This window comes from Eptatretus burgeri, chromosome 12, assembly GCF_056783735.1.
Source record: "Eptatretus burgeri isolate ZD-2024b chromosome 12, Ebu_testis_v1, whole genome shotgun sequence".
NCBI classification, from domain to species: domain Eukaryota; kingdom Metazoa; phylum Chordata; class Myxini; order Myxiniformes; family Myxinidae; genus Eptatretus; species Eptatretus burgeri.
In genome coordinates, this window is record NC_140972.1 from 68,264,290 (window position 1) to 68,276,789 (window position 12,500).

The window sequence follows — 12,500 nt, forward strand, 5'->3', positions numbered from 1 at the left end:
AAATCTCACACTCTCACTATGTCTCTTCGAAAGGACCGTTTACAAAACCCCCCCATCCACTTTCTCAACAATCCTCTGGAAGAAGTCTTTTCTTTCAAGCTTCTGGGTCTCACTATCTGCCATGACCTTTCCTGGGAAAGTCACATTTCCAACCTTGCCTCAAAAGCCAGTCGCCGACTGGGAATCCTCCGTCGTGCAAAGTCCTTCCTCGGCCCTCTTGAGCTCCTGACCACTTACAAAGCTTTTGTCCGTAGCCTGATGGAGTACTGCTCTCCCCTCTGGGCTGGTGCTCCTGCCTCCCACCTTTCTCGACTTCACGCTGTCGAAACCAGGGCTTTTAAGATCATTGGCATCTCCCGCAATGAAGCTGAGTCTTTGGGCCTCTCACTCAATCACCGCAGGTTGGTCGGTGGTCTTTCTGTCTTCTACCGACTCCTCTCCAGCCGTGCCCCGCCTGCTCTCTGTGTAATTTGTCCCAACCACATTTCCACAGGCGCTCAAGGTCCGCCAACAACCCCCTTCTGGTAAAACTACCAAAATCACGAATCACTGCTCATCTTCACTCTTTCATTCCTCTTTTTCCCGCCTTTGGAATAAACTTCCTCACTCTATTCTTTCCCATTCTTCCCTCCAGGCTTTCAAAACAGCTGTTCACCACCACCTCTTATCTTCCCCCATCCAAATCCTCGATCTTTTCTAGTCCCGATAATCCACCCAAGCCAACTTCCTTCAATTCTCCTGCTTTCCTTCCTGAAAGTCCCTTTAATGTCCATCTTCCCCTCGCCATGTTCCCCGTCCCATCCCCATCCCTCTCCCTTCCACAGTTCACCTGTGTCTGTTCCCCAATGTTTTGTCCCTTCCACTCCCGCCCCTCTTGTCTCATGCCTCCTTGCTGTGAGTTGTGTGTTCGCTCTCATACGAGCCTCGACCAAGGTATACAAAAAAAAAAAAAAAAAAAAAAAAAAAAAAATCACGTAGTTTCTCCATCACAGACGGACAAAGTGAACCAATTGCTAAACCCTGCTTGTTTCACTTCCACACGCATGGGATAACGACCAAGACGCCCACCAATTTTTGCAAGGTCATCCGTGTTGACTTGTGCAGTCCATTTTTCCATTTCCCACTGCTGAATAGATCCTCAACATTGTTCTCGATGGTCCGAAGCACTTATTCCATCATCCACCGGTGCTAAATCCTTCATTGGGTGGTGGATAACCACATTTTCCACCCACGGCTTGTTGTGCGCAGAAGGGGGTGGAATGAGTGATGCCGTGGGAATAATAGTATCGGAAGAGATCAGCAAGCAGGTGGTCAGAAAGTGGCAAGATGGGGACGGATGGATAGTTATGGCATGGTTCTTGATACGGAGGCAAATGGTGTGTCGGTACCAAATGGGAAGGACTGAAGCAGAGAAGGAGTGCAGGGGCTCTCTGGAGAGGATGAGGGAAACGGTTGAGCTGGAGTTCATGATGTGCGTGTAAATGTCATTCATTCGTGCCCATTTCACTCACATTTTGATTTGGTTCTCAATACCGAGTCAATGCATGTTTCAGGAAGGAATATGGGAAGGAAAGAGAAAGAAGAATGAGGGAATAAGAGGAGGTTTGCCCCCCCCCCTTCATGAAACATTCATCTGGTTGATAAAGCGCAGGCACGATGGGACAAATGTCCTTCTCCCGCGTCCCAAATCCCTCGTCCCAACGGTCATGGCAATGACCGCGACCGAGTGGCGATCTATCCGGGATGGATTCGAACCTCGAGTCTCGACTTGTCAATACTACCAAGCTTTATCAAGAGCTTGGGCCTCGATTATCATTTATAATGACCGATAGTAAACAAGATTACGACACCGATGATGAAACAGGACAAAACGAGTTAAAAGAAGAGAGAGAAAGAGCAACGATGACGGATAAACAAGCACTTTTTTCAGATGACGGGGAGGTAACGCGAAGGCCGAAACACGTTCATGCGACTTTAGGCCAAACATTTCAACAAATATTCACACCACGTGAGCAGCCCGAGTGACAAAGAGATTATTAAACCCTTCGGAATCGCGTATCGGTCCCACGGCTTACCACACCATTGTACTTTCTAACACCATGATGCAGCACTTGCGATAGGCCCAAGCGTGACGTTTAAGCTTTGAGAGCGGTGCATGCCGGGAGGAAGTTAGTCCCTTAGCAACCGATAGCGCGTCCTTGGAAACGCAACGACTTCCGCATGTGGGCCAAGTTTCGTTTTTTTTACATTGAAAGTCGATTTCCTCGAAAAAATTTTTTTTTTAGGATTTTAATGTCTTTAATATTATTATTTTTAATGATTTAATTTTTTTTTTTTAACCGGGGAGATTTTAATGTCAGTCTGTGAATATGCTATCATCATCATCATCATCATCATCATCATCATCATCATCATCATCATCATCATCATCATCATCATCATCATCCCCCTCGTCTGTCAACGCGTGTGCCGTCCCTCTGATGGCCGCTAAACGGGTATCCGTCTGCCAGCATTCGTCGGTGGACGTTGAAGATCCCACAGGGTCCTTTGCCAAAGGGTCGGGAGCTATCGCCGGCACTATGACCAATTACAAATTCTTACCCGAACCAACAAGGGGCACCGCCAAATCCTCTGCCAATTTGATGTCACGCCGCAGCCTTGTGCTGCAGACCAGCGAACAGTTTAAAACGTTCACCCTCCCCCGCCAGTGCTTGTATATACTTATGTTGGAATCTACTGGAGCTGCTTTATGACCTCCTGTGGTTGACTGTTGTAGTCTGATACTACCCAGTTACTGATTGATGCATTTGTTCCACAAATCAGGGTGGCATCTGTCCTCTTATCGTTTAGCTCTTTCATTGGCCCAGATTTCTGCATATACCTTCAAAATAAATCTATAGTGATGAATATCAGTGTGTCAGTCAGTCAGTACGTGTGTGTCAACTCCATAACTCCAAAACCATGAAACCGAGCGGCCCCAAACTTTGCATGCATAATTTAGAGAACGCCACGGGAGTGCAGGAATGAAAACTAAGTGTTTGGGTTAATTAAAACACCCCTTTTGAAGATAATTAACGGCTTACCTCGATGAAAGGCTTATCCTTGGTCAGCCCAAGTTCGCCTCGCAGTGGTCTTAGCCGCCATTTTGATTTGGCCTATTCAAACATGCCTTGCCTTGAAAACATTAGAAGCACCCCCTCCCTACGGGAGCCGTTAGAGAGGGGTCATGTTCTTATATTTATGCCTATTTTACTCCAAGGGATCCCAGGATTACACACCCAAAAAATGGTTGTGACCGGTTCAGCCGTTTTTACGGTTCCTGGGAACAGACAGATGGACGGACGGTGAATTATTGTAGGATTATCTAATCTCATGGACAAATTAAAGTGTCTAAATCAAAATTTTATTTTGGATTTGAGAATCGGATATCATGGACTAAATAAGTGTTGAAATATGGAGTGAAATCTGAAAATTTAAAGAAATCAATCCTCGAAACACAAGCAGCCATTTTGCCAGCCACTATTCAAACCTCCACATACCTGAACGGCCAGTTTTTTTTCTCCAGGGAGACCAGGATGGGGGGGGGGGTTCCAAGGAGCTCAGGCTTCAAAGGGTTAACGATTTGCCAAGCATTGGATTGTTGACCCACTAACAGGAGATGTGAGCTGGGTTTGGACCGTTTGCCTGCATCACTTGGCCAGACGAGCATTTCCTGAGAAGATTGAGGTAACTGCTGTGTTTGTATCACATATGGTTTTTAAATACTCGCACGGCTGAAATGGAGCTTTATATATGCTTGGTCATCCTAAACATCACACGAGGATGGTCAGAGACTTTTTAATTTTTTTATTTTAGTATATTAAACACTTGAAGTGGTCAGAACTGCTGCTGAGCTCAATTCCACGGTTAAAATGTAGAAATTCGGCTCTGGTTAAGAGATTTTAGAGCTTATCACATTTTAGTTGTAAATAAATAAAGGCATTAACACTGCTTGGAGAGTCTTGAGGTGGGAGAGGGTTTGGGAGGAGGTCAGAGTGAGGGGTGGGGAAGGCAATGCCATAGGATGTGGCTTTATTTTAATTACAACTAAAATTGGCTTGGTAGAGTGAAATGCCTGCGTACGTAATTAGTCGGAGGCTGCCGGGGAAATTCCTGAGATTTTTTTACAAGTTATTATGTACGCATACACTTTAATATACTGTCGGACCAAGCCATTCACGGATTTGCTATTTGCGGACCCTGCATATTCGCAGGTCATAAAGTATGACCTGCTTCTACATTTGCACTTCGCGTATTCACATGTTTTTTTTTTTTTAACTTCAGGACTGGTCTCCCACCTCCACCTGGGAAAATAATATAAATCAGCCAACATCACAGCATTTCATAAAAAAAAAAGATGCAAAAAACGGATCTCCTCGACCACTTCTCAATGAGCTTACTGTCCTTCCAATCATCAGCAAGGTCATGGTATCCATCATCACAGTTCACATAAATTCATTTCTTTTCTCCAACAGCCTCATCTCACATCATCAGTTCGGATTCAGACCTGGTCACACCACCTTGGACATGCTGCTTCGACTTTCCCACCAATGGTGGAGGTACTCAATATCAGACATGAGATCAGGGCCATTTCTCTCGACATATCTCGAGCTTTTGATACAGTCTGGCATCTTGACTTGCTCTCCAAGCTCTCTGCCTACGGGATCCAAGCCCAACTTCACTCATGGATTACTGACTTCCTCCATTCTCGTAGACATGTGGTTCTCAACGGAACCCTTTCATCTCGTCTCCATGTCAAGGCTGGACTACCCCGAGGCAGTGGTCTCGGCCCCCCATATTATTCCTAATATTCATCGCATCTGCACCAGCCAACTTTTATCACGGCTTTTTATTTTTTACAGACATTTTCCCACTGTTTTGTGATTTTTTTTGTGAGATATTGGCTTCAATTTGGATCAGTATGCAAAATTACAGCTTTCTACCCCACCGAGAAAGTACTAAACATTTACATCATTGGGTAAGTCAGTGGTTAGAAAGAGCTTTACATATTAGATATGCCCCCTTCCCCATTTTATTCGATGTGGAACCAACTTCCCCAGTCTGTTCTGTCACATTCTTCCCTCCAGGCCTTCAAGACAGCCGTTTCCCATGACCTAATGTCACCTCCCATCCATACTCATGATCTCTTCTACCCAAAATAACCCCATTCCCAAGCACTGCCTTTTCCCCAGGTTATTGCGATTTTTCTCCCCCTCTCCCTCACCTCTTTTAATTTGTTAGTTGTTGGTTGGTTTGCTCATTTTCTATTTAATCCCCAATTTTCCCTTCCTCTTCTTGCTGTTTCATTTAGCTTGTTCACTCCCTTGTCCTTCTCCCCCTCCCCTTGATCTCACTCTCACTTCTACTCTGCTGTTGGTGTTTCTCTCTTTCCATTTTGTTCTCTTCTATTCTGCTCCAGCTCCTCCACAAACTTCAATCATGTCTTCAAAAATAACTAAACAACAAGCTCAAATGAGCTAAGATCCTCGTCCTCTTAATGATGACGTCATAAAAACGAATGTGACATCATTGTGATGCATCAGGTTTGTGATAAATTATCTGTGCTAATGCCCGGCTTGATTCCCGCAAACAAAATGCAAACAACTCACCTCGTTTCGGAGATAATGGTATAGGCGATTTCCATTAGCGGCGATATTATGACGTCTACTTTTTTTTCTAGGAAGAATTTTCAAAATCGGAGATGGTTACTGTCTGCGCAGGGTATTTTTACATATATACGCCAAGTTTCAGGAAGTTTCGATGAAAACTGTAGGCTGTGAAACAAAAAAGTCCACCAGAAGAAGATGAAGAACAACAACGCGAGTAAGACTTAGAGATCCTCCACGAGGATCTAAAAATCTCTCATTCTCTCCACTGTTTCTTCCATATGAAAGTCCCTTATCCATCCCTCATGCTCTTAATTTTAATTCTCATTTTGAATCCTTTAAGAAATTCCTCATTTGCACAGCAAAACACATCATCAAAGACTTCAGCTCGGAATTTGAGGAACAAATCAAAAGAGCTCGGAATTTGGGGAATTTTACCGTTGGCCTACGAATAGCTTGTGTGCATCAAAGGAGCATAACCAATGCCAATCTGAGGTGTTCCTGAGTTGTGAGCAGAGATGAACATTTCGACTTTCTCATCGGCTGTGGGTGAAGAGCCATTTCAGATCTGCTCTCGAGGAAGGCGTCGAGTCGTGCATCATTGTACCAGTTTGGTTTGGCACAACCCTGGTTTTGCTATTGTGGTCCTTCATTTGATTGTACTAGAATTCCAGCTTCACATTTTTTAACTCAACATTGCACACGCTATGTATATCAACTGCAGTGAAGCATCACTGAACACATTTTCATGCCATAAACTTGATGCCTATACAGCATGAAGAGGGAGAGAGGGGAGGGGTATTATAAAAATATCAGAGGTTATTTAAAAAAAATTTAAAAACCACACATACATACATAGGAGGGTTTATAAGAGGAAATTTATTCAATAATAATCACTTAAATGAACACTATCCAAGACAAACTGTCACCACAAACATTGCAGTGATTTAAGTGAAAACTCACCACCACCACCTTCTGAGATCAGCTTGTAAATTATATAAAATTACATGCAGAAAACATCACCCATGTCCAATTAAAAAAAATTTAAACCTTAATAAACTGTCCACAAAAACATACTGAATACAAGGGACACTGAAATGCATTTAAGCATTAATTCAGTCCATCAAAACCAATGACTGAAGGTCTTGTTCTCAGAATCAACCCACCTTTTGCCATTTCAATTCTTAATTTTGTGACCTATAGTATATAAAAGTAAAATTCTGTCTAAAGTACACCATCTACAAACAATAAATTAAAAAAAAACATTATTAAACTGTCCATTAAAGCATACTGCACACAAGGGAGACTTAAATGCATGTAAACGTTCAGTCCATTAAAACCCATGAACTACGCACGGCGTATTCTCTGAATCAACCCCAAGCAAGTACGAGATCATATTGAGTACTATTTAGTACTCAATCAACCCTCGTATGGTGGACAGGTTGGGTGTGTGACATTTCAATTCCTCATTTTGTAATATTTATAAAAACAGAAGTTAAGATGCAGCGTCACTGAAGAACCAACTCCCTATCACTAAATAAAAATCCTATGTGAATAAAATGAACATATAACATAAAATGAATGAGAACACTCAGTAGAGCGAAAACCTCTGCCAGGCTGAATCCCACAGATTAAGTTTTGTATCCCATTGATAGACCAGATCTGTATCCAGACCTGAAATAAAATCTAATCGGCGTCTTCTGGTCATCTACCCAACTCATCGACCAAGTTTTGTCATAACTCGTCCACAACTTTTTGAGAAATCATGCTATATATCGTTTTTGGCCCTATCTCTCAATGGTGAAGATTCACTTTTAAAATTCTAGTATCAAGATCTGGATCTTCACCCAAAATCAAATCCATTCGTTCTTGTCACAAACCCAAACTGTCCATCAAATTTCGTCCAAATCCGTCCACAACTTTTTGAGATATCCTGCTCACAACCAGACAGACAAACAGGGGTGAAAACATAACCTCCGTCGACCTTTGGTGGTGAAGGTAATGGGAGAATAAAAAAATACTTAAGCAAAATGCAGTCCGTGCCAAATCAACAGCAACTACAAAAGGTTAGCACCGAGCCAAAGGTTGCATCAACTTGATCCTACCATATCTGTCATGGTGCTCAACATCTCACGGAAGAGTGAGCGCATTTGCTGAAATGCATCATCAGGGATGAAAGTCCTCCCAAACATGTTAGGACCTTGTCCTTCAAGCAAACCCTTCGTGATTCCAGCTACATTGAGCGGTAAATAGCGTGAAGCAAGACAGAAGGAGAGGGCAGAAAGGAGGTCTTGGAGGCAATGCTGTATATCCGAAGCCTTGTGTTCATGATCACTTGCAACACTCAGCTCCAGAAAGTGGTGAAGCAATACCGTCTGAAGATGAACATGACGAAGACCTGCTTTGGGCCGAAGCAACTTCAATGTTGTCTGCATCTTGTTTAACTCAATAAGAGCATTTAGCAGCTGCAGTGCTTGCAAGAACCTCTTGCCAGATGGAAGTTGTGCAGCGAGAACAGACAGGCGACGTTCCCGGGCAACTGCAAAAACCAGACCCCAGTCAAGAGCTTCTGCAGATGAGCCCATATCTGCATAAGAAGCTGGCACAACATATACATCAGAATATGTGCAGCATATTGCTGGAACCAGGTCAAACTTCATGGTATTCCCAGATTGGTTGTAAGCTTTGAAGGCGCACGGTGAAGCGTGATCTCTGAGAACAATCTCCAACTGGTAGCTTGCAGCAATTTTGCGACATGATTGAGAGACTGTGGTCAAGAACCACTGCAGCACCTTTGAATGCTCCAAATTGGTGGAATCAGGTTTGCAAAATCGAGTTTTTCCTGGCCAGTGTGTTGTGGGAATAAGCTTTGACTTGGGGTCAGTTCTACTTAAAAGGCACAATGTGTCCTCCTTACAGTCAGAACACTTACAAATGTCTTTTATACCTGCCTGCTCCATCATGACTGCAACATTAGGATTATTGAGTTGAACACATGTACCCTTAAAGTTACAGTCTGTTGTGAAGGAATATGGGTGAACAGGAGACAATGGAACGAGGAAAGTAAATTGAGGTAATTTCCCAAATATCGCTGGGATTATCAGATAAGAGCCAATTTCAAAATCAACAGGATTGGATTGTCCTGCTGTCATGTTGTTCATCAAGGCATCTATGAATGGCTCTAAAATATCAAGGGTGCTCGTGGCTTGCTTGACCAACGACCGTGTACGTTTGTTATAGAAATTCTGCAGAGCTTCTGTACTTGGCAGTGTAGGCTTCACATTTCCAATGAGGCTTTGTACCAATGCAACTTCGTCAGAATCTTCTCGAAACACGTCATCGTCCGAGACTGTATATACTTCAGGAAAGAGTTCAAGCAGCAAAAAAAACAATAGCAGTGCACGGCTCAATAGACTTCCTGTTACCGCGAGAACATCAAATCCCTGGTCCACTTCTTCAAAGTCATGTACGTCACGTGACGGTTCTTTTAAGGTCTGGAACTCCAGTTCCAGTTTCCTCATTTGATCGGCAAGGAGCCGACCTCGATCCTCCATAGCAGAGTGTTCGGCAGGCCTCCACTCTGTGAGCTGTACCATGGCAAGCATGAACAGCAACAAAAGGCTTGTTTGCAGGCTCATCGCATCTCCCGGTGGTCACCATTGAAGAGGAACAAGCTGCAGGGAACAATCAAAAGGAAATGATAATATTCAGTGCTAAGTTTGTTAATAAGGTGGATGTCTTTCAGCACATAGCTTTGTAATAAGTTACCATGGGAAAAACAAAACAAAACTCACATGAGAACATCAAACATTGAGTGTCACTGTGGAGAAACAGGAAGAATAGTTGGAAGAGGATGATCAGGAAAATAAGTGATAAGGGAGTAGAGAGGAAAACAGAAGGGTACGAGCGGAAAGAAGGAAAAGGAGGGGAATGTGGGAAGAAAGGAAGAAGAGATCATATGAAAGAGGAGAGGGGATGGATGGAGGTGGGATTGGGGAAAAGAAGGTCGAAGGAATAGTTAACAAAGTTAATTTTGCTACATAATGATGACTTTATCATGAAGTATGGTAGAACTCCATATGTTGGGATGGCACAGGAAAAAAAAAATGGCCACCCATTCAAATGTGTACAAAATGATACGCTTAGAAACCACTATAAAGTGATGTCATAAGCACTTAAAAGGTATACTGGGGCGACTAAGTAGTCGGGCATTCAGGCACTGACCCACATCTCGATATCACTGAGGGCCCGTGCTCAAAAAAACAACAAAAGAAAAATTAATTTTATGAATATTAAACATTTTATCTGCTTGAAACAAACAACATTTACCGCTGTTAAAGCTACACTTTCAAACATCACAAAAAACTAGGCTTGTATCTTCTTTGTCCAAAAAAAAATTATGAACCATCTTCACACATACTGTATGTTTTGTTAATCTCATGTAATGGACAAATAACGTAGTGTTCAATAGACGAGGGTTCGAATAGACTTGGTCGGTCCAAACTCCCCGCTATCTCCCATATTTTAGATCATACGGCTAAAGTGACTTTGTTTTTCTCGGCAAAATCTTCAGGTGAATGACATGGAGAAATATTAATTTTGTCCGTGTGTGCATTTTATTACATGCTGTTTCAGGCCGTTCGCCATGCGGTTAGCCGTATGTGCAACCAGAATACTTATTAAATACCTAACATTCCATGATGCTTTGGACTGCAATGTATGTTCCTGTACTCTGCAACACAAGGTGCACCAGTTTCTGGTAAGTACATTAAAGTGTATTTGTTTTTAATTCACGGTCTCATTATTATTCTGCATATTGATGCACAAATGATTGTTTTGAGAAGGCGTGTCATTCAAAATTTTCATCTCGGGGTGGAGGTGGGGTGCAAAGACCTCTTTTGCCCGAGGGTCCAGAATACCATCAGTCCTTCCTTGAGGCATACCTTTTATTCTCGAATGTTTTCATAAATAACAAGAATGAAAAATATGCCAAAATACATCGCAAATGTACCAGATCGAGACATCATGAAATCAGAGTTTTGTTCATCCTCAAAATGTTGATAAATGTCACCGTGCCGAGCACAATGACGGCTGAAGCAATTACAATAATTCCATCAGAAAGAAGTGACATTCTCTCTTGGGTATTGCACCCATACCGTAACAAACTAGAATTGCACTCTTCGACGTAGTGACGTCGCCAGATATGCCTCCAGCCGTGTGGGTGAAGTTTCCCCTCGAACTGTCAATCTGTTCTGGAGATAATTTTTAAAGGTTTATTCTTCAAAAAAAATCATAGCTGCGAAACCATGTGACCTTTGACATCATAGTTGGATAAGTTTTTGTTCCACGTAGATAGACGATTATACCTGTAAGTGGTCACCTCGGTCTGTTCAGCCGTTTTGGAGAAGATTTTGAAGGATTTTATGTTAAAAACAATCTGGCTGCCGAACCACATAACTGATGATGTCATCAATTTTTTTTCCCTCTTGCAATTTAGCCCGAGATGACATCTCAAAAATTTTCATACTCATTGGATAAAGCATTCAACGTATATAATTATGATGTCATAATGAGGTGACCTACAACATCATAAAAAAAAAACACACTTGTTTCCATTGGGGAGTACTTCACGTATGTCAAGTTTGAATGTTTTTCATGGAGTAGTTTCGGAGATAGAGGTCCAAAGTTTTTTTCCTTTTTTTTTTTCCAGCATGGCTGCTACACCACATGACATCATTATCATTGAAGTGTTCTACATGAGTAGCCGCACATATGGTGAAAATTTTATGTTAATAGGATAAGTGGTTGCAGAGAAAACAGAAAAATTATCATTGAAGGATGCACATATGTAGGGACGAACAGACAACCCGAAAACATAATGCCTTCGGCGCCTTTGTCAGAGGAGGCATTAAAAAATTCTTTACATCACCTTTAAAAAATAATACAACCAAAATATATATGCCACACAATGAACATCATTTATGCTGTGAGGGTGAGAAACCTTCCCATAAAACTCACCGTCAGCCGTAAAGTCTGTCGTGCATTGCAAGGCCATGTGGATTGTAAGGTATGAGAACATGCGTAATTTACGATGGAAAAGGACCCAGAATAAACGGAATTATTTAGAAAACAAAGCAAGAAAGAAGAAAAGTGCTGACTCAGAGCAAAAGGTGAATTCCCATGCTCGTAAAAATGCTAGTCCCGACAGGACAAAGGCAGCAGTTAACGTTCATGATGCTACCAACACAAGAGCTACTAAAATTGAGTGGTGTAAAAAGTACGATGCAAAACACAGGGAAGAAATACGACCTTCAGGAAAGGCAGGTATGAATTGGCAGATAACACATATACATATAGATATCTTCTTCTTCTTCTTTCGGCTGCTCCCGTTAGGGGTCGCCACAGCAGATCATCCGTATGATCCGCATAGTGATTTGGCATAGGTTTTACGCCGGATGCCCTTCCTGACGCAACCCTGGTCGCCTCTTACGACACAGGGATATGGTACACCTATTTAACCGGGGTATACACCGGCCCAGTACACTGGTACTCATTTCGCCGACCTCGGAAGGATGACAGGCTGAGTCAACCCCCTGGTGTATTAATTTAGTGGCCCAACGGGGCTTGAACTCAGGACCTTTTGGATCCCAAGCCACTGCCCTAACCACTGCGCCAACACCAGGCTATATACACACATATATATATATATATATATATGTGTATGTATATATATATATATATATATATATATATATATATATATATATATATATATATTGTTACGGCTGTGGAAATTCGCAAACCACCATTCAGGTCCCGTAGGTGAGATATCTCTTAAGTACATGTGTAGTTAGC

General features: G+C 42.4%; 2 protein-coding genes across 4 annotated transcripts in view; both read right to left on the reverse strand.

Annotated features, from left to right (window-relative positions):
* The window catches only part of PSMD4 (proteasome 26S subunit ubiquitin receptor, non-ATPase 4), a 75,700-nt gene extending 73,492 nt beyond the window's left edge, over positions 1-2,208 (reverse strand). For both annotated transcript variants that reach the window (XM_085848414.1, XM_085848413.1), the window contains exon 1: positions 2,076-2,208. In XM_085848414.1, the coding sequence (XP_085704540.1) occupies positions 2,076-2,101 (26 nt within the window). In that variant the 5' untranslated portion in view covers positions 2,102-2,208. The remainder of the gene's footprint in view (positions 1-2,075) is intronic.
* Positions 2,209-6,505: 4,297 nt separating this feature from the next.
* Positions 6,506-12,500, reverse strand: part of LOC147015841 (inositol 1,4,5-trisphosphate receptor-interacting protein-like) — a 17,150-nt gene continuing 11,155 nt past the window's right edge. For both annotated transcript variants that reach the window (XM_085848422.1, XM_085848423.1), the window contains exon 2: positions 6,506-9,319. In XM_085848422.1, coding sequence (XP_085704548.1) covers positions 7,736-9,283 — 1,548 coding nt within the window. In that variant the 5' untranslated portion in view covers positions 9,284-9,319 and the 3' untranslated portion in view covers positions 6,506-7,735. The remainder of the gene's footprint in view (positions 9,320-12,500) is intronic.